The 22,757-nt window shown below is 39.4% G+C and overlaps 1 protein-coding gene across 5 annotated transcripts in view; it reads left to right on the top strand.

Moving 5' to 3' along the window:
* The window catches only part of LOC120573318 (glucosidase 2 subunit beta-like), a 129,267-nt gene that overhangs the window by 76,483 nt on the left and 30,027 nt on the right, over positions 1-22,757 (top strand). For 4 of the 5 annotated variants that reach the window (XM_039822983.1, XM_039822982.1, XM_039822985.1 and 1 more), the window contains 2 exons: positions 7,530-7,599; positions 9,323-9,412. In XM_039822983.1, the coding sequence (XP_039678917.1) occupies positions 7,530-7,599; positions 9,323-9,412 (160 nt within the window). The remainder of the gene's footprint in view (positions 1-7,529; positions 7,600-9,322; positions 9,413-22,757) is intronic. The other variant, XM_039822984.1, reaches the window with a different exon arrangement.

Below are 22,757 nucleotides of genomic sequence, written 5' to 3'. Positions count from 1 at the left end.
AGTGCATTTTGCGCCTTCTGCTGCCTGTCTGCTCTGCGCATGCCGCACCCTCTGTGCTTTTTCCTCACTTTAATTGGTTGAGGTGCAGTTTAAGGACTTTTTTGAATTAATGATTTAACTTTCATTATCCATTCATTATCCATATTTAACCAACTATTTGCACAGAATAATTTTTTCCCAATAATGCCAGGAAGCAAGAATTAAGATTAATATCTGATTCTTCTGTCATCATTAGCAAAAAGTCTTCAGTGTTGCTCAGAAACACCTATTTGGCTTATGATATTAAAGGACGTACCATTTCTTTTAGGTTAGTCTAAAACCAGAAGCCATGGAAAACTTTGTATATGATGTGGTTAAGCCCAATAATGACTGTGGATTAGTGCTAGAAGATGCAGGCATTATGCACAGTTATATGACTAAAACGACAGGGAAGACAGTTGTGTCATCCACAGGGCAAGCATAGTTACAGTTATGCAGTCTGGGTTTTTATTATTGTCATTCTTCTTGATGCTGCTGCTTTAAGTAGTATAAACAAATTAGCTTTGTATATGGGTTGTGTGAAGTAGGGTTCACTTTGATCTAATTTAGTGAGGTTGCGTTTAGAGATATGAGGGCATGTCTAAGAAAGTAAACTCACAAGGAATGAATAGCCATAAAAGAGTGAGAGACATCTAGAGACATGAATTTAAGGTGGTATAAGATTAGGTATGTTGATGTGTAGCAGATCATAATTTCATCTACTCTTCTTAAACATTAATATTATTATGGTATAATGCTCTCTAATCAACTTAATAACTTCAATTGATTGCTTATTTAAACATATTATTGACTTAGAAATGGTGGCATGACAGCACTCTACATTAATTGCACTCTGTCTCCCACATACGAATGCTTACGAATGTCCCTCAGTTCGCATTGGGGTGACCAGGGAGCTTTTGGAAGACAATGCTCCTCTCAGCACTCAACAAATGAATTGGCATGTGAGGCAGCAGAGCTTCAGTGTGTAAGAGAGCACGGGGATTGGTGCTCCAGCAGGTTACAAACCTTGGCGAAGGCTGATGTTAATTAAAGGCTCCGTTTCCAAATTAGATATGAAATGTTAAGCAGGAGGGCTTTGCAATTAACGTGGTGCTCGGCGAGACCTCTGACCCCGGCTGAGGGCGACGCGTCCTTGAGACATAATTGTGCTCACCTTAAGTGCTAGTTCGACAGGAGGAGCAAAAGAAGAGTCAAGAGAGGAGCAGGATGGTAAAGTGTACCAAGCATTCCTTTGCTATAGAATGAGCTACTAGTACATTTTCTCTCTTCTTCCATTAGGCTGTCGAGAGGTTGAAACAATTTGCCTCTCACCCTCTCTCACCCTTATTCGTGTGCATTGATAGCCGCAAGAGGAATGTATTGGATTGCAACCATTTGAGGGATACACCAAATTAGCCCATTTTCACTTGTTGGAAGTCTGATTTGAGCAGCTGCCAGCTTTCTATCTCTTATGTTGTCTGAAATAGATTTTTTTCTTTCTCAGCTCCTGAAGCTAACCGTGTTTGGCACCGTACCAAGTTGATCCCAGATAAATAGATTTTATGAGATGGTGCAGACGAGTACTCTCCAGTGTGCAGCCCCAGTTATGTCGAGAGCTCTCTTTTGTCTAAGCGGTCTTGTCCATCAAATTTCTCCATTTCCTGCATCTCCTAGTATTCATGTCACATGACTCCTTGAGTACACATTCAATCAGTTGTTGTTATTTTTATGCATGACTCCCTTAGATCCAGTACAAATTGATGTTTTGATCCTAACATCTACATTTAGTGAAACATAAATGATAAACTCACGTGCAACGAATGTATCACCATGAATGTACAATCATTACCACATCCAGATTGTTCCAACAGCTGCACAGTCACCTACTGAGCACGTTCCCTCAGCAGACGGTTATCATCACTTACAAAACCATCAAAAGGGAGCATGTTGATTTGTACATGAGAGTTGCATCCTTCCTGCTATTACAGTATGTTGCAAGATGACAGAGTTACCCCGGAAGGGGACCAAGTCACGAGCAGAGGAGACACAGAAGTAGGTCAGCTCCTAGGCGTTTGTTACATCATACATATTCATGAACAGCACCCAGTTGTTGCGGAGTGAACTCAATCTACACAGACTGTTTATTCTGTTCATTGGGCCCCCTTGTCCGTTAAAATGTTAAATGTTAGTGATTGCGCATCACGCTGATAATATGAACAATTGTATCTTAACTGTTGCATTTATCTGCATTTTACCGCAGTAAAATGATTTGCATACTGTTGTAATTACATCGTAATCTCACGTTTTACCACAGTAAGTCATGCATTAAGGGGTTGGGCCGGAGCAATGACTCTGCTTGTATTATTTGCGCAAATAAGCGCTATACTATAATGTCATTTGTTTTGTATTACTATATTCATTATTTAGTCCGTAAGATGTCAGAAAATAAGCAAAATATGTCCATCAGAGTTTCTCAGAACCCAAGATGACATCTACAAATTGCTTGTTTTATTCTGTACTAAGAGAGTCCAAAACCCAAACATATTTAATTCTAGGACTGCATGATTATGGCCAAAATGATAATCACGATTATTTTGATCAATATTGAGATCACGATTAATTATCATGATTATTTGTTGATTTTAGCCAAAACAAATTTTATTGTCACATAATTATATAATTATAACTGCTTTTACATCCATATTGTGCTACATTCCTACTAATACATCCATATTGTGCTACATTCCTCCTTTATTGAAGGATACTGTGAAGGAGTATGCCATTTCAGCTGTTGTGCGACCGCTTTCCACACATGCATGTTTGCCGTGAAAGATACAGGCAACGCAATTTTCTGTTCACGTTAACGGCGCATGTGGTGCCTGGTATCTACCGGACGAAATAGCTACGCGGATTTCTGTGGCTCATTACACTGCCACTTACAAGTCTGCGTTGCGCTCTGATACTCCGAAACCCACGTTAGAGGCAACATAAACATCGCTGAATGTCACGCTAGTAAACACTAATAACACGTTACACAGCAGGTAACGTTAGCCTACCGTTAGCCACAGTAGTAAATGGATTAAACACGGCTAAAATGCTGACTGCTAAACAGTGTAGTGTGTCTGTATTTCACTGTAGGATTCCAACAGTGGACGTCCAACAGTCTGCTGCTAAAGCTATGAGCTAAAAGACACAAACTAGCACTGGTCACTGCTGTTGTCTGAAAAACAACACAGACGGGACAAAACGTTGCGTTTACTGGTAAACTGGTAAACATTGTGACCGGCTTATGATGACCGACTGCTACCTGTTGTGGAATTTTCCTCACGTTACTCTGTCCTCTGTGACTGTCTATATCTAGAAACTAAGCTGCGCGGTGCAGGCAGGGAACAGCTCTGATTGGCTCATGGAGACATGTGATCAGACAGTGGTTTATGGAGCACTAGATTGGCTTTGCAAAAACAGTTCTATGAAGGGAATGACGCATTTTAAATATCGCTCGATCACGCAAATTTGATCGTGGGAAGCCAAAATCGTGATCGTGATTAAAATTTGATTAATTGTGCAGCCCTATTTAATTCATAGTGAAAAAAAAGAATAAAGTAGCCTATGCAAACATTTGTGAAGCTAAGATGTTTGACACTTCTTTTTGACAAATCCCTTAATCGTTTTTCCAGTCGTTTTTTGTTGATTGACTGATGTTACAGCAGTAGTTCTAGCCCTCATGCATGTTTACAATGTAAGCAGTGAGGCCTGATTGATTTACCTTGTCAGTCAAAACAAGAAAAATACAATATGTATATGGGTACCAGATAACTTTTTTTTCAAAGCTTACTATTGAAACATTTGACTGTATATTAATAATCAATCACAGTATGTGTGTTCACTGGTGCTTGGCATTGTCAATATTGGTTTATACAATTTGATATAATGGCAGTTGTGCAGTAAATGGACCCATTCGTAATTTTAGCGAGATCTAGCCATGTTGCTGCACTTGTCCTTCAACCACTGTGGATAAAAGAGAGAGTTGCAGGAGAGTGTGGGAGACTGAATACAAACTGAGTCAGTCACAATGCTATGAATTGCACTGATAGTTCAAAACATGATGCTATTTCTGCCAGCTACTGTTATTCACTCAACCCTAATATAATCAGACACTCCAACACAACGATAATGCAGGGGATGAGAGTGACCTCCTCTCAACTCCCAGCAGCCTGTGCTACAGTTTGAGAATCATTTGTGAGATTTGGATGGATAAAGAGACAAACATAAAGAAATGGAAGCGTAACTCTGTTTATCTAATAAATGTTTAATTTATATTCTTCGTATTTAAACACATTCTATTTAAGATTCAAATGCAAACATTCATTCTTTTTTCTATAATGTAACACCTCCCTTATTACCTTTGTTGAATAGCTTCTTTAAGAATAAAAAGGTGTAATTAGCACCTCAGGGCGGTCGTGTTTGATTCTAGCAGGTGGCTATTAATGCTATTGCCAGCCCTGTTGACAGTGTCTGAAAGGCATCTTGTTCGTTGTTACAACCTGCCATAAACATTTAATTACAGGAATCCTCAACCTATATTTTAGCCCTCCCCACTCCCTACTCTGCAGTCGGAACAAGTTAGCCAATTGAGGAGGGAAACTGAGAGAAACTGAGAAAATGCAGCTGGAGAGAGGGAGGTGAGGGTGACAGGGAGACTCTGAGGAGTTTGTGCTGAAAATATTGAAGGAGAGGAGAATGTTGAAGTCAAAATGAAAAGAAAAAAGGGTTTGATAGATGGAGGTGAATAAAAAGAGCTTGAGAAGGAAAGTGAATAGGATCCATTGTAAGAAGCTTGAGCATACTGCCAGGCTTTATTTTAAAGAGCAGGTTTTACAGACAAACAGAGCAAACGCCTGATAGCCAGCGTAATCTAGCTAAAGGTGTCTGTTGCTTGTGTAAGTGTGAGGTTCAAGGGTGGCCTCACTGCATTGCCCTTGTTCTGTTAAGCACCACCGCAGCGCTCATTGCACCGACTCCCAGGCTTCTTTTTTTAGCCTGCAGAGAAATTGCCTTGCTTATTGATCTGTTCGCATGTAAACAGAGCATCTCCGGTCTACGGCTCAAGGTATAGTATGCACAGGAGATTTCCGACAGAAGATGGCATATTTATTTTTGTACACAGCCTCTGTGATTTAAAAACCCTCTTGATGGCGTCTAGTGCTAAAAGCAAAGTACAGTAAACTTGTGGAAGTGGAACATTTTCCACTGGTTAATTCAGCTTCAACTTGAAATCATTTGTCCTACACTTTCCATATGAATATCCCCTGAATGTAGAGAAAGTAGACTTTTCAGTATAATAAAGGGCATTTCTTCCTATGTACAACCTTAAATATTGTTAGGATCTGATTGTTGAAGTGAGCCATTATGTTGATTTGGTTTAAAGACAGAGCATGAGCACATAAAGAAACAGGCTCGAGCTGTGATTTTGATGGCATTGCATCCATTGGCCGTATGACCAGTAATCTAATCCTCCCAGTCATTAGACCATAAGCATGAGGTCTTTTTGGTATACTGTACATCGGCCTCAGGTTATATCGGCCTGACTGGTGCAGAGACCATTCCAGAGGCTTTACTCGCCCTGTGTTCCCTGCTCTGGGTACTACTATACGCCTGGCTGCTCTTTCTGTCTTTTTTTCTCTCTCCTAAGCTCCCCCTTTACAGTCACCACTCTCTCCATATACGACTGGGCTGCTGCAAGGGGTCAAATGTCACCTACTTGGGATTTTGTCATTTGCTTAGCCTGATGATTGGTGTGTGTGTGTCTGTGAAAAAGAGAGAGATAAAGAGAGCAAGAGAGAGGATCAGAGTATGTAAGAGAGAACATTCTTGTGTGTGTGACTGTGATTTTCTGAAGGAGTTTAAGGGGATCTTGGTGCTATAAAAATAGCCATTAACAGCATGGGAAATCACAGCTTGCCTCTTGGACACACCACATCTGTACACTGTTCAGCAAGAAATAGGTGCTGGGGGAATTGTGTGGGGGGTATCTTTATGGGCAACCAGCTGAGACCACATGCAAGGAACATGCTAATTGGTATTCAGACCTGGGCTATGACAGCTTCCCACACAGTCCTTGCTGCGTACACATTCCTTTCTGTTGCCACGGCTCCGAGTTTCCTCGTAGACCGAGATGAGCCTGTCCACTTCCAGTAAATCCCAAGGTCTATCAGCACTAGACAATTAAACTGGAGTCTGCACTTTTTTGTGCCAGCTTCTCTCTCCTCAAGTTTTCAGCCTCTTTGTTCATGTGTAATCCTCAACACGGTCAAGATGTTTCACTATAAAATGGTTCCGTTTACTATTGTGCCTCTCTCTCCACAGCAGATAACCAGTGACTTAATCGGATGCCATGTGAAGAAGCATAGTTGTACACAAGTGTTAAGTTAGATGTACAATGGTATGAAATAGTAAAGGGGTAAGCCCTCAAATTGACAAGGATGGAACCAGCAAATGTTTTGCCTCTTTGCTGATAAGGGACTTAGATCTGTACTATACTATTTTTATCAATTCCATTTGATTAAATGGCGATATTAATATCAAAGGAGTTGCTTGTAGTTACGAACCCACAGAGTGTTTTAGAGACTTTAATCTCATTATTTGGTTTTATGGCCCCGTTTTCCAGCAGCATCAGGAAGCTGTTTTCACTTAAAAATCTTTGAAAAACTGACACTATACATTACATTACCTGCCCAACACTAAATGACAGAGAGACAAAGTTAGCAACTAGCTAGTGATGACGGTGGAGCATTTAGCTTTGCAATAACATTATGCATATAAATAGCATTATGTTTATATGTGCCACCTCATCGTGTTTATTTATCTTGATTGTTATATTTTACTATTTAAATCTTCCATTTTGCTATTTTATATTTTACTATTTTAATTTTGTCTGTGATTTAACTGTTATATTGAGAGCTGCTAAACTGTGTTTCGTTGATGAAAACAATGACAATAAAGATCTATTCTAGCTTTAAAAAAAGAGCCAGATATTTCCCTCAGGGGTCATTTGAAAACCAAAACAGAGCTAAAAAGAGAGTGAATAATGTAAATTCATCAAGTGGCCAGAAAGTTTGCGGGTTACACATATACTTACAGTTTCATTTTAACTGTCACATCACTTTCCACTAGTCTGACATCTTGTCATACTCAGAACATACTAGTGTGACAAAACAGAAACAAACATATCATCGCTGTGGCTACCTCTGCTGCTCTCACACACCCTCTGAAGTCTTTTCTCTCTCAGTCTCGGTTAACACAGTTGTCAGTGTAAAGAGACTAATAAGCCTGCAGGCTTTTCGGCAGTTACCACACCTGGAAATAGCAGTTTTCTGTTTATATGCAGTCTCGCTCCTTTCCCAGTCCTAGATATAACAGCCTATATTAAGTGCCCACTGTTTGGCAACACGCAGCTGTTGAGATGCAACAACTCCACATCGTTAATTTGTGTGACCTTTTGTTTTGTCTAGCTGCAGAGTGGGAGGCTACCAATCTGAAGAAGGTAGAAGAAGCCTATGAGACAGTCAACATGGAAATAAGGTAAGGGAGGAATAAAGAAAAATAAGCACAGGTTAGCTTCCATTGTCACAGTTTTGTGGCTAGATCCTCAACATTTTGCGCTTTGTGTGGACGATGCATTAGCTTCTCAGATTGCTATTGTAAGCAGGGTGGCATGGTATGTAACCGGGCCTTAAAATAGACTCTATCCGTCTGCACTGTAATGAATTTGCACTGTGTGATACCTAAGGCTTATTTTAATGAAGAAAAACAAACACAATTGGTTGCCTACTGTGCTCTGGTGGGTAGGCCTATTTCACTTTCCACCCAGAAAATCTGTCAGCCTCAAAACGCTATATAGAATACTTTTAGAGATGCACCGATAGACCAGCCTGTGACCGGAATTGGCCGGTTTTCACTTGCTTGGCCATGCAGGTCAGTCTGACATATGCCGATTTCACACCGGGCAATGCTACAATTAACTGACAACATAAGTTATACGAGTTACAGTTCTCAAGGACGCACGCACACACGGACGCGACAGCACAGTCTCTTTTTTCCTTTCTCTTAACTTTTCCGCGCTATTCTCGCACATGTGAATTAACCTGCAACATGTCAGCTGTTTGGAAATTCTTCAGCGTGTGTGCAGAAGATGACAAGTTTGCATTATGCAACACCTGCAAGGAAAAAGTAGCGCGTGGAGGGACAACACCAAAAACCAAAATTTTTTAGTTGAATATTGGATGTGAAAAGAAGGAAATTGTTCTAACATTGCACTTTAGATGTGTGTGACTTTCCCACACCAGGAGTAATTTATATAGTTCTATTTTATAGTGATCCATTCACTGTTCAAAAAATGTTCTATGTTCTGTGCAAAATGTTCTATTAAAGAAAAGATAGAAAATAAATATTTGTGTGTGCTGTAAAGTGGTTAGAAAAAGATGAAATCGGAATTGGCTAAAATCGGTATTGGCTGGCCTAACTCAATGAAAATCGGAAATCGGAATTGGCCTAGAAAGTTGTAATCCGTGCATCTCTAAATACTTTTTTAAATATTAGGACATTTAATTGTTTCTATATTGTTCTTTCCAGCCTAGTAACCTGCATTGCTTTTCTGACCTCGAATCATCCCCCTATGCCCCCCTACCATATCAACCTCAGGCGAAACAATCACCCTCTCTAAACATTTGTTAACCCCATTAGCAATTCTGGGTTATGAATATGGAAATAAGGGCCTGTGCACCGTTAGAGATAGGGCTCAGTTCTCTTATTTGCGATTAGTGAAGAAAAGCAGACTAGCTTGGATAATTGGAGACACTGCATAGAAATGGGCCTTAAAGAGCCACCTAATCAGCACAATAAGTCGGTCACTAAAAGCAGCAAAGAAAATAAAGCTACATTGTCAGCACAGTTAGAAGTCATCTAGAAGTTATTAAGGCAGCTTGTCAGGGACTTCAAACAAATGGCCTACATCCAAAACATTCAATAACTCTTGTTTCACATATTGAAAGGAGCATTTGTGCAATGTGCAACCATTACATAACTTATGTTTAGGCATATTTTAAAACCTTTTATAATAAATAATAAAATAAATAAATAAAAAGATATTTTCTTAAAACTTTACCAATAGTGTAATTTCAGATGTAACTGTTAATTGGCAAAAATGTAGCATGGTGTCAGATATCAGTAATAACTCAATTCCATTATTAAAAAATCCAGCTTAAAGTGTGCTTGACGTCTAATATATTCATTTTGGTTTTCTCAGTGATCTCCGGAAGAAGCTGGCCATAGACTATGGAACAGATTGGGAGTTTCTGTTTTTGAACAGTCAGTGTTACAAGCTGAAAGTATATGAGTAAGTACTGATGGAATTGTTATTACTTTTTTATATTTATATGCTTATTTTCATCTGGCATTAATATGGAAACTAGTCCTAAAATGTGTGGTTGCATACAAAAATATGCTGACATTATAACGTTTTATGAAAACACACTGACAGAAATATACATTTTTATGGTTTTGACAAACTTCTCATGAAATGATGAAGTTTGTATTAGTTATGTCGACTCAGTAATGGAAATCCCAGAAAACCATTACTTGCAGTGCAATATCTGTGCACTGCAGATAGCTATAAAAACCACTGCTTAGAAAAGTAAAACAGTTTCAAAGAACCATCACAAAATCAATATATCAACCAGTGGCTGGATCTTATTTTGAGATACTGTACTAAAACAAATTCCATCTGTAGCGAATGTGAACCACCTCAGTAAAGCTCCACCATTTAAAGTTGATAATTTGTGAGCTCCAAGTCACCCTGGAGAAAGCCAAGCAGCTAAATCAACTAAATTTAATCAACAGAATGAGCTTCTTTTACTCTCTCCCGCTGCATCCCTATGGCCCCTGCTGGGGTAGAATCTGTTCTTCTCAGGATTGCTTGCCAGCTGGAGCTTTAGAAGTCTGTGGGTGGTTGCAGTTTTGAAAGAAAATTATCTGAGATCTGCACTGAAATCTGCACTGCAAATACATTTTTTAGACATCCTTGGAATCAGTGGTTTCCCATGCCCTTATACACCAGTGTGATTTGTTTGCTTAGTTTGCCATTTAGGAGGCAAAATCTGAAAAGGAAAGTTGCAGTTCTTGTACATAAGCCAGGAAAATCAAGCTCAGCCGTTTACTGTAGACAGTGTTAGATAACAATATTGCACATTGGTTGCAAGATGCTTTAATGGCATGATGTAGCGATGGAGAGCTGGCTCCTATGGTATTGATCGTCCTTTACTTCTGGAAATGCAAAAGGCTTGAAATGACGAAATTCACAGGTTGAGACACAAGTGGAGGAAGGCTTTGAAAGAGTATGCCAGAGCAATCACAACAATAATGGATTAATGGCACATAAGCAGATGTAAAACAGTGATTGGCCAATTATACGAGGCATTGCAGGCCTGTTAAGCTTAGATTTCTCCACAAGGATGGTGTTTTTTTTAGTCTACCCAAAGGAATTTATTTAAACATTGTGTTTATCTGCGGCTGTGGCTCAGTGGTAGAGCGGTCGCCTGCCAATCAGAAGGTTGGTGGTCCGATCCCTGGCCCTGCAGTCCCATGTCGAAGTGTCCTTGGGCAAGACACTGAACCTCGAGTTGCCCCCGATGCTGTGCATCGGAGTGTAAAAATTTGTGTGTTTATCTGATGAGCAGGTGGCACCTTGTATGGCAGCCTCGGCCACAGTGTATGAATGTGTGTGAATGGTGAATGGTTTCTGTACTATGTAAAAGCGCTTTGACTAGTCGTTAAGACTAGAAAAGTGCTATATTAAAAACACATGGTTCATACGTTTTGAAAAAAATTTGAAAAGTTATGGAATTTGAAAAATGCAAATTCCAGGTCTGGAAAGGTTTTGGAAACATAAAAACCCAGAAAGTTTTGGAAAAGTCATGGAATATTCTTTAACACAGCATAATAATGTCATTAATAAATGTATTTTCACGTCGTCTTAACCTCAACATTCTATTCGGGGAGTGATATTATGAATCCCACTGTGAACCACATACATTATCATTCATTTTATAGTTAAACCTCTGAGGGTAAACACAGATTTGTATTCTTATTGTATAATGTCTACTGACATTTTCAGGAACACATAGTCATGGAAATTTGCCAAAAAGTCATGGAAAAGTATTGGTTAAAATGCGTATGATTCCTGAAAACAGTCCATTTACATTTAACTAGCTTACATGGTGGTAACTGAGCATTTCTTCCCAGGCCAAGCAGCTTATCATTAGCTAACTACATTTTGGGGTTAGAGGTTAGACTAATCCATCTACTGTGTAGCATTTCCCCACTGAGTTGTAGCTGGTCCTAGAGGCTAGCAGTGTTCATGCTAAAGTTAGCAGCCCTGTCCTGTTATTTTCTGGATTTAGTTTATACTCCAGCAACACCAGCCAAACTTGTCGTCTTAGATAGCATTACATTCTCGATAATGATTCAATAAGCCTTTTCTATTGTAATTATCTTAAAAGTGAAACATTAGGTTTGATAATACGAACAATAAAGCACAAATCCTTGTCCAAATATGTAAGCAAAGCAGCTAAACTGGGTAGGGTAGGATGAAATAAGAGTCTGATCTTAGGATTTCCTTAAAATACTCTATAGCTCTACGCTCACTGCAGTGCAAGAACAATGCTGCTCCTTTATTTCCTTGTCTTCTACACAGATGCTGAATTTTTGCTTGGGACATGCCTCAGTCTTTTAGCATGATATCATATATGTAGCCATCAGGTCCCTTTTACCACCTCTCATTGTATAAAGATGTTTATGCTGCTAATATAAATCAGTCAGCCGGCCGTTGTGTGAAAATGGAAGGCATGACAGGCATTCCAACATTAACTAAGGGGAATAATGTTAACAACAGTATGTTGTCTTGCATACTGTTACCTTTCTTTCCCTGGCCTGTTGGTATCATACAATCCATGTTATTTTTCATCCTTGAAATGACTGAAGAGCACAATATTGACTAGCGTCAACTCAGTTGAAGGTCCTTTGACCTACCAGCACCCTCTCAGCAATGTACCAGTTCCCCTCCCTGCCCCCCTTTATCCTCACTGTTTGCCATCAGCCATGATCCTGAAAAGACATGACATTGACAGACACATAAACCAACGACTTTCTATAACACTCCCTCCCATACCCTCAAGTAGCGAACTAGCAGAGCTACAGTTCCTTTCCAATAATGGAACAGAATCGCACACTTTTCTCTCCAGCTTCTTGATCATCGGTTCAAACCATCTTACACTCGCCCTCCCTGATGTTTAGATCTTTCACTTTCGATTAAATTGCTCTCTCTTTTTTTTCTTGAGTTGCAGCCAATATCGGAGAAAAGTGCCTGGGGCCCTAAAAGTTTGCTATACTGAAACGCTGTGTGTAGTATAAATAATAGCTGTGCATGGTTGAATGAATAAATGCAATTCAACTGCTGCTGGTGTGGGGTCTGGCAAACAAAAGGTTTCAAATCCTACCCGTTAAGAATCATTTGATGACAATGACACGTGTGGAGCAACTCTGTGTATTAGACAGCCCTAATGGAGCAAGGAAATAGAAAGAGCTGATTGCATTTTTAGGTGATTCACAGAAACTTATATACTGCAGGCCAAACATGTTAATGTAAAGTGTGTTTCATTTCTATCTGAGGAGCCAGTTCAGATTTCCGAAGGAGGGTTCTTTTCTCTGCACCGCTTTGTTGAGTTATTCCTTCAGCCTTGCTGCTGCCTTGCCTCCTGATGGTGTGAATCACTTCTGCAAACTGGGGCTTGAAGCCTTCTCCTGTTTGTCCAGGGAGAAAATATAATTACTTTGATTTCAAAGGGAGGAAAAAAAACTGCCTTTTGTTGTTGAACACTTTCAAGTGGAATGATTAACGGCAAGATTAGAAGCTAAATGCTATGTAGTAGCACACTCCACATTGCCTTCTCATCAGTTTCTCTAAAGACCATAAACAACATGAATAAAAGCTTAGAGAGGGAGCTTGTTCTTGGTGTATTATCATTTAATGGCCTTTATTCATATACTTCAATTCACCTCTCTCCTGCCCAGAGTTACTTTTTTTTACATAACATCACATTCGTGCTGTTGAAGCTCACCTCCAAACGTTCACCCATTCAAAATCCATGTATTTCCCCTGAAATGGTCTTTAGGGTGCTGGTGGGCCCTTATCACAAGTCGGGAATTTAAAAGGCAGGCTTCTGCCAGTGAATCAGAAATAAGCTTGGCAATTCAGTCAACACAGCCTGGCACAGCATGAAGGGAGACACCCCATAATGAGTTCTCAGAGGCGGAGTCCCTACCTACAGCGGAGTCTAATATTCCTCATGTGGATTTGTTGACACTCCTCAAAGCAACTTAAATCGAAGGGCCGTGATTTATGCAAGACTGTCAGGTCAGATTGACTCAGCCTCCGCTCTCTTGTCATTAAAAAGTACAGCACTTCAGTGAGTCATGCCCGCCACTGTGGTTCATGCTTTGACAGAGATGAGAGAAGAATAACGCAGCACAAGTGACACTTCCAACTGTCTGTAGAACATCACATGGCCTTAACAGTGCACTGGGTTCTTTTAGGGAAGAAAGAGACACCATCCGGATAGCCTGCAGGGAGCTGTTTGAAATTGTATTTAAACCACAGCAAGGCGGATGATGTGGAGTCCTAGATGTGTCTGCTGACTGTCATGAGTGTAACTTGGAACATGAGCCATATAAGTGGTAGATTTCAAAACAGCTGTGCTATGAAAACTATCTTGTAAGCTAGTTGCTGTCTGCCTGTTGATGGCAAGTATTTGTCAGAAATAAAATAAAAAATCCTGGTAATATTTTTAAGAGCATCTGCCATGTCCATTTTCCTAGAAATTAGAATAAATGACGAAACATTTTTAATGTGATTTAAGTCTTTTACAATATCCAGCTTCAACATGAAGGCCTTTTGCTATTATAAATTGATGTAATGCCAGAAAGCAAACCAGACTACAGATAACTACAGACAAATGCATGCATGCGCACAAATGGATTGAAAATCTTGTTTGCCCCGGTTTATTGAGGGGACAGAAAGGCAGAGGGCCTGGTTAACCATAATTGGAATGTTGTTGAAATAAGTGGTTGTGCTGCTGTAGCTGTTTATGCAGGTCCATGCCTTAGAGCATGAGCACTTTGTCACACTCAGTAGCTTTCAAATTATGATAGATGTGGCACACACACTGTTGTTAAATTAAAGCATGAAATTTAGCATTACTCTTAATGAGATGCTCATGCAATTAATTAACTTCAAAAGGTCATGTTTGGTCATTTGTCAGTAACAGAAGGGGCAGAAAGATTGCATCCACCTGCTTTAAGATGTCCATGATTATTGTGAGCTGATGCCAATGTGTTAGTTTGTCTCTCAATACTTTCTGACTTTTCATTCTGTGTGGCTGACAGCCCCAAGCCCACTGGTACCTACTGAAGACATAAATCATGAAAACAATCACATAAGCTTACTTTCATTTTGCAAAACAGCTGTGCACTCATTCAAGGGCATTTGTTGGGGAAGGCTTTTAGCCACAGACTCAAAACTAACATGACAGCAATGGAGGTCTATGGCAGAGAGGAATAAGCTACATATATGCATTTGCATGCCTTTTAAAAAAATTGGAGAAGACTTGGTCCACCTAATTTCTTCCGAGACACCACATTGAAGAGCACAGTCAGTTTATCTTCCTGTTGAATCACTGCCTCCCTCACCCAATTGTGATTCAACAAAGCCTTTGGCTGTCAAGATGCTGGTCCTTCCTGTAAGCAACCGAAAGCACGTGGAATTTCTGCCCAGTCCACAGCAGGGGTGGCCATCTGAAGTAGCAGGAGTTTTCCGTTGGTTCAGTAGACCTGTGTGCTAGCACTGAGTGTGTGTGTGTGTGTGTGTGTTCTTGTTTAACTATATTCGTGGGGTCCAACAACCGGGAGTCCAGTATACTTGTGGGGTCCCGACAGCTTTGAGGGGCCAAAATGCTGGACCCCACAACTTTAAAGGGCCAATTGAGGGTTAAGACTTGGTTTTAGGATTAGGGATAGAATTAGGTTATGGTTGGGGTGAGGGTAAGGGTTAAGGTTAGGCAGTTAGTTGTGATGGTTAAGGTTAGGGTAAGGGGCTAGGGAATGCATTATGTCAATGACGGGTCCCCACAAAGATAGTGCCACAAACCTGTGTTTGTGTGTGTGTGTGTGTGTCTGTGTGTGTGTCTGTCTGTGTGTGTCTGTCTGTGTGTGTCTGTCTGTGTGTGTCTGTGTGTGTGTCTGGTGGGTCATAAAATCATCACATCTCATCAGTCTTTGTTATGCTGCCAACCAGAGAAGTGGGCAGTGAGCAGAGTATCTGTGGGTTGGTTGTGTTGAAACAGTCTGGGTCAACCTTTCAGAGATTTTTTGTCTATCCCATCTTGTCACCAGGACTTCCTGTTTCTAATTCAGATTGAGGTGGTTTAGAGCCAATGTAATCATCTTTCCTTTGTGAGGACATTATTGTCCTACTTTGTTAGTACTGTACCAGCTCAAGTTAGATTTTTTGTTGCATAGGAATTACACTTTATTCAGAGTGTACATAACCCTCCAAAACACAAAACCTAACTAACCAAAACATCAGCTGCAATTATGCTTAATTTCCTCTGCATAGAGGAAACAACAGAACAACAGTGGCGCCTGCCTGTGATAATGTGTGTCGGGGTCAGCTTGGCTGAGTGGACGAGTGCCTGGGCCAGCTTGGACATAAGGTTTTCGTATTTGGTGCTTCTTGTTTGTATGCAATACAGATGACTTGTCTGATAACTAAACTGTGCAGTGTTTTCTCTTGAGTTTAATGCAGGCACTGACAAAAAAATTCAGTGAGTATCCTACTGTCACCATGTATGGCTTTTCTGTGGATATCTAACTGGCAAAACATACCCCATTGTTCATTTTCATTTGGAAAACTGTAGCCTACTGATAAATACCTATAAAAAGAGACCTAATTTATTTGTTCAGTGCAAAACAAAGTATGACTCACATTATATATATATCATGAGAAATATTATGTGATGCCATCTGAGAGAAATATGTGGTTACACTTTAATTGAAGGTATCTACATAAGAGTGACATGCCACTGTCATGAACATGTCATAAACATAAACAAGTCTAGGGCTGGACGTCGTCGACGTAGTCAACGTCATCGATTACGTAAATGCGTTGACGTACTAAATAAAATAAATAAATAAAACTTGCGTGCAAATTAATTAATGTAATGCGGAACTAATGTAATGTGGAACTACTGTTAGATACTCAGGTTCTAGGGACACCTAAACTGTAGCCCCACCTTAGCTCTAAAGCTAGCCGAGCTCCTCCGTCTCGACCTTTTTGTTAGGTCGACGGTCCAGTGAGTGAATCAGAGATAGCAGCACGAAAGGACGAGTATGGCGAGTGGTGGCGACCCACAAGAGTTCCCCGCCGGCCTCTTTAAGATCGCAAGTTTGGGAAAACTTCGAGACTGTATGGCTGCAGCCTGGAGCCTCCCATATCATGCCCTCTTGTCTCATGCTGTCTAATGCCGTCCCCGCCTCGAAAACTTCGGTCTTCGGGTCAGTTACAGCAGTAGGCTACAGGCGAGAGAGTGGTGGATAAGACGAGGACTGTGTTGTTGTTGTTGGATTGATAGCCTACATCTGGCTTCAGGTTGCACTACAAATTCATTTTACTTGAACAGTGCAGTGTTAAACAATTTTAATAAATAGAGATTTGAACCTTATTGAAATTTGTTTTGTGTAAATTGTTAATAATTGAGCAATGGGAAAATAATCGCTAATTGAAAAATTAATCGTTAGATTAATCGAAAAATTCATCGTTAGATTAGTCGACTAATTGAAAAAAGAATCGCTAGATTAATCGTTTAAAAAATAATCGTTTGGGACAGCCCCAAACAAGTCATAAACGTCTATGACATAACCCTTCTTTTAGTAAGTGTCATTCGGTTTTTGTCATGACAAGTTATGGTTAGGGTTAGGGATGGTTAGGGTGCTGCCAGGTTATTGTGAAGTCACTGCTGACATCCGTGAAAGAAAATTTAATACAGGGCTTGACAGTAACAGTAATTTTCCTTACTATGCTGAGGGATTTGGTTTGAACCTGTAGCTAAAACAAACAATACAATTATCCCTAGGTTTAACGGAGAGACCCAAGACAGAATTAAGTATAAAGTTAAGTCAATAAAACCAAAACGAGAGACAGCAAAGTGTCTTGCTGTAAAACAATTAAATTCCGTGTTAAACAGTGTTTGTCTTATACTTATTTTCCTGCTGTCTCATTTGCAGTTACTGCTGTGACAACCTTAACTTCCTAGTTCAACATAGTTTATCTCTGATCAAATCTAATATGATCTAATTCAGCAATTGTAATCATTTCAGCAAAAGTGTAATTACTATCCTACATGTACAAATATCTTTCTTTTAGACAGTGTATTATAATGATTATAATGTTTCTAGTGCAGCTTACTTCAATAAGCTGCATTACTCTCGCCAGGCTCATTATGTACTTCTACAATGTTTGACATCAATTTTAACCTACAACCCAAATATAGTTTTGAGTCAAAGGTTTCAGTTTCTAAAAAGTTCCACATGTGGGTTTTGTTTTTAATAGTTACACACAACTTAATGCATTGTTTATAATAATACATACACTACAAACATAGTATGATTGCATGAACACATTTATACCAGTTGTAAAAAGAGCCACCATCTTCTGCACCCTGTAAGACACATTCAGGTCTGTATTTTATATAGAGTCTGTGGTTGCATTAGCATAGCTGTGACGGTTCTGATCTACTGTACTAACCTGTTACCCCAAGCATTTTCTGCCTGGTAAATAGGTTGACCCCTATAAATGTGTGTTTTGAGTAGGGGTGATGGTATGGTGTAAATTGGAGCAAATTATTGAAATCAATCACCCCCTTCAATTTACTACACCAAAAAACCTATAATTGAGAATTATACTTAACAGTCAGAGAAAGCACATCTTAACTTCTAAACCTGAGAAAGCCATTTCTGCTATGTTGTTCACATGTTTAACATGCAGAGAAAGAAAACAGGATGTAAATGTTCCATTTGAAAATTACTTTTAAACGTCAGATGATGAGATGATGTTTTGGAAAGCAAAGTCATATTTAGCCATAGAAATAGTTGTCATAATAATCCTCATCTTTTTGTCTCTGTCGTATAGACAAATGACCCTCCACAGTTCCACAAAGTGTTGAGTATTCAAGTATTTGAAGTAATATTTGCTAAAACCCTGACTTTTGGAAATGGCAACAGGTGAAATGGTGAGATTGGGGCATCCTCATCATGCTGTACCTACTGTTTTTTTGTAACTGGGCAAAAGGGAATTTTTAAAAGTGAGCTGGAGTATCATGAGAACGGATGTTTCACAGTCACTCTCCAAGTTTCAAAGCCTCTGATTATTGGCTCAGTTATTTCCCCTTTTAATGTGGGAACTCTAATTATCACCTTTAGTTATATTGAAGTAATTTCTGAACACATTTTAGTGTTAGGAGCAATTCTTTTAACACCTTTTGAGGAGAATACGTGTAAAGTATTATTTTGAGCCAACTTGCTCCACACCTACATAGGATCCTTTACATTATATATATTATTGATAATCACTTAGAAACTTCAACTTAGAAAATGTAAATCTTTTTTTAACTCCATAAATCAATATCACTACAAGCAATACAATCTAATTCCACTGTATAGTTGCATCAATGTAGTAATATAAAAAGACATATATAAAACACCCACATATTTATAGTATAAAAAAAACATTGTAGCAATATGTATTAACATATATATATATGATGATTCTATAATTTAATTCATTGCATTTCTTCAGACATTTGAAAGTCCCATAAACACCAGATGTTGTCTCTTACTGCCTATATATTTTCCACATGCCTCAACCTTCACCTGTTTCGAGAACAAAATAGCAGCAATAATAATGTAACATCTTAAGAGATGAAAGGGAGAATGCAGCTTTAAATGATCTGCCACAGGCTATTTGCCTCATTGCCCTTAGTGATGTCTCTAAAAACTAAATTGGCTTCAAGTTTGGCTTGCTTTGTTTCCCATTTTCCGCATATAAATTGAGGCATCTTTTGAGAGGCTCTTTGGGTCTGCATTGCTATTTTTTTCCTGGGTAATTTATGTGGGAAAGAGGTCTCTGCTGTGCATTCACCTTCCCTCTCCATGTTGTTTCACTGAAGCGAAGCGTAATAAGAAAAGAAAAATATATATCTTATACACCGACTCTCAGCTCTGCATTAAGATTTTCAAGGCCAAAATATGATAAGCTGTCAGGAAAGTTAACTTCAATCAGACTCATTGTAAAAACAATGTATAGCATTTTATTCAGACTTCAATTTGTGGTTCCCCATGTGGAAAATAAAGGCAAGCTGAAAAATGGCCTACTTTGAGTATGTTTTCTTTTAAACTGGCTCTGGAAGGATAAACTGTCATTGGGTCTTTGGGCTGCCAGCAAACTCTCAACTTGATTACCAAGTGAAATGAATTTTACTGACCCAATCTCACAATGGTCATGATGCCTTGTGAAAGTCCTGAAATAGTCTTTCTAATATTAGTTACAGTATTGGAATTTGATTCTATAATTCCACTTGTGGCCTGATGAGCTGACCATCAAGTGCTAAAAGTAAAGCTCTCATCATGGTTACACTTTTATAATTTTACTGTAGGAGAAAGACCCAAACACTGCAGAACTTTTTCACCAACGAGACATAAATCAAAGTGCCTAACTCCCACCTTTATCTCCTACTGTAGATGCTCTTATATTAAATGCACTTATGAAATAACATCTACTGTAGTACCACAAGGCATTTGTTCCTCAAATAAGAATAGGCCTCTTCTTTATTACTTAAATTACTGAAAGTGCACTAACTACAGTTAGAACATAATAATGAATGTAAGTAATAAACATCGCAAAAGGAGTAACAAGTGATTTATTTTGTATTTTTCTACCTAAATAAAACTTTTCTTCTAAGCGACATGTTTTTTTTTGTACGTGTATGTTTGTTGGATAGCAGCTGAGTACTGCAACGTTAAATCTTTAACAAGGTTTGATTAGTCATTTAAAATACAGCACTACTGAATCTTCCATAATACAAAAAAAAACATATTATAAGGACACACATGAATGCTCTTTCTGATGTCATATCAAATAAAATAAAACCATTGCAAGCTAACATTAAACTAGTGAAAGAGCAGAACATCAGAAAAGAAACACACAAACAAGCACAATAAAATATGTTGTGGCAATACTAGCTCTGCATTTTTGTAAGTTGGACTGAAACAGAAAAAAAAATGCACCTCATCAGCACTTATCCAAGTTTAGTCAGGGAATGCCCTTTTCCAGGTGCCCATTTTATTCTTATCCAGTATGTTAAGGTACACATTGTGCAATGCAGGTTTTTACAGTAAGGGGCATAATCCAGAATAGCTGTTTGTTTGTTAGTGTAGACTTCATACTGTGGTTTAGACTACACAGAGCATTACAGTCACTTATAGAGTTGGTACTGTGACCAGCTGTAACCTGTGTAATGCTGCACCAAAGACACTTCAGCAAATACTTGTTGACACAGGGTCTTAATGCTGGATCTGCTGATCAAAGGACAGATAGGCGCTAGAAACAGAATACCTTATTGATCCCTTCAGGGAAATTGTTCAAGAAAACCCTGCTTCCTTTACAAGCAGGTCAGATGATTCACTATTTATTCAGGTTGTGGAAAAATAACAACTATCATGTGTCTCCACCTAACAAAATGTGTGATTCTGTAAAAACAAATGATTCCTAAAAAGACTCCTTTACAACATAGATTGAGTGAACTTGATATCAGAAAAGTGTCTAGTTACTGTAGGGCTACTGTATGTTCCCACTATGGCCACGCCAAGACCCACCCTTCAATAGCTACTATTGGCCTGGCGTCCATGCCAGGCAACGTTACCTGATTTGTACAGGTCCTATCCCCTGACCAATTGGCTATCCTAACCTTAACCACTCGAGGTGAAATGCCAACCCCAACCAATCAAGCTGCTTCGTAGGGCGGGTCTTGACGTGGCCATAGTGGGATTCGTAATTTTGCATCCTGCTCTGCCTTTGAGAAAATGAAAGCTCAGATGGGCCGATCTGGAATCTTGCTCATAAGGAGCAAGGTTACCTCCCCTTTCTCTGCTTTGCCTGCCCAGAGATTTTGGCCCACCCATGAGAGAGAAACAACATGGCTTTCAAACAAGCAAAGTGGCAGTTGGTCAAGGCCCCACCCCCACCTTGCCCCTCCCCTTTCTCCTCCTCACTAACTACAGACACAGAAATGGCAAATACTAAGGAAAGCTCATTGTGGGACTGGCTGAATTTTGGGAAAGAGACTTCAGATACAGTATTAGGGGACCACTAAGGTCTATATAAAAGCATCCTAAGAGCACCATGTAATGGGACCTTTAACAAAATCTGCCTATCTGTGCGTCTTAAGATCACCAATTAACATGTTGCGTCTCGTTTGTTTAATCCTTAAAAAAGCTGAAGTTTAAAAACTTATTTGCCAGGTGCAGGGACTTCCTAGAGTCTTTGTGAGGATGCCAGGTAATCAATGGAGGCTTTAAGCTAGGCTAGCGGTTTTCCCTTTTTCACTCTTTGTGCTAAGCTGTCTGCTGTCTGTAGCATCATATTTACCTTATAAATGAGTGTGATATCAATCTTCTCATCTAACTCTTGCCGAAAAATAAGTGAGTTTCCCAACATTTTAAACTATTCCTTTAAGTTTGTGCGCAAGTTTTGACAAATGTAGTGGCGACCTGAAATCTCCAAGTAATCTATCCTGAATTTGATTTGAGATTTGATTGATTTCAGTATTGTACAAGATTATCGATGGACAACTAATAGCAATGTCATAGTTTTGACAGTCACTCTCTTCTGTACATATACTGTGCTACTTTTTACCAGTTGGAACGCCAATAACAGAATAACAAGAATAACAGAGGCAAGAGAATAAATAGGATAGAGTAATTTTGCATCCTGCTCTGCCTTTGAGAAAATGAAAGCTCAGATGGGCCGATCTGGAATCTTGCTCATAAGGAGCAAGGTTACCTCCCCTTTCTCTGCTTTGCCTGCCCAGAGATTTTGGCCCACCCATGAGAGAGAAACAACATGGCTTTCAAACAAGCAAAGTGGCAGTTGGTCAAGGCCCCACCCCCACCTTGCCCCTCCCCATTCTCCTCCTCAATAACTACAGACACAGAAATGGCACATACTAAGGAAAGCTCATTGTGGGACTGGCTGAATTTTGGGAAAGAGACTTCAGATACAGTATTAGGGGACCACTAAGGTCTATATAAAAGCATCCTAAGAGCACCATGTAATGGGACCTTTAACAAAATCTGCCTATCTGTGCGTCTTAAGATCACCAATTAACATGTTGCGTCTCGTTTGTTTAATCCTTAAAAAAGCTGAAGTTTAAAAACTTATTTGCCAGGTGCAGGGACTTCCTAGAGTCTTTGTGAGGATGCCAGGTAATCAATGGAGGCTTTAAGCTAGGCTAGCGGTTTTCCCTTTTTCACTCTTTGTGCTAAGCTGTCTGCTGTCTGTAGCATCATATTTACCTTAT

This window comes from Perca fluviatilis, chromosome 14 (genome assembly GCF_010015445.1).
Source record: "Perca fluviatilis chromosome 14, GENO_Pfluv_1.0, whole genome shotgun sequence".
NCBI classification, from domain to species: Eukaryota; Metazoa; Chordata; class Actinopteri; order Perciformes; family Percidae; genus Perca; species Perca fluviatilis.
The sequence above is the reverse complement of the archived record's forward strand: the minus strand, read 5'-3'. Positions and strand labels throughout refer to the sequence as shown.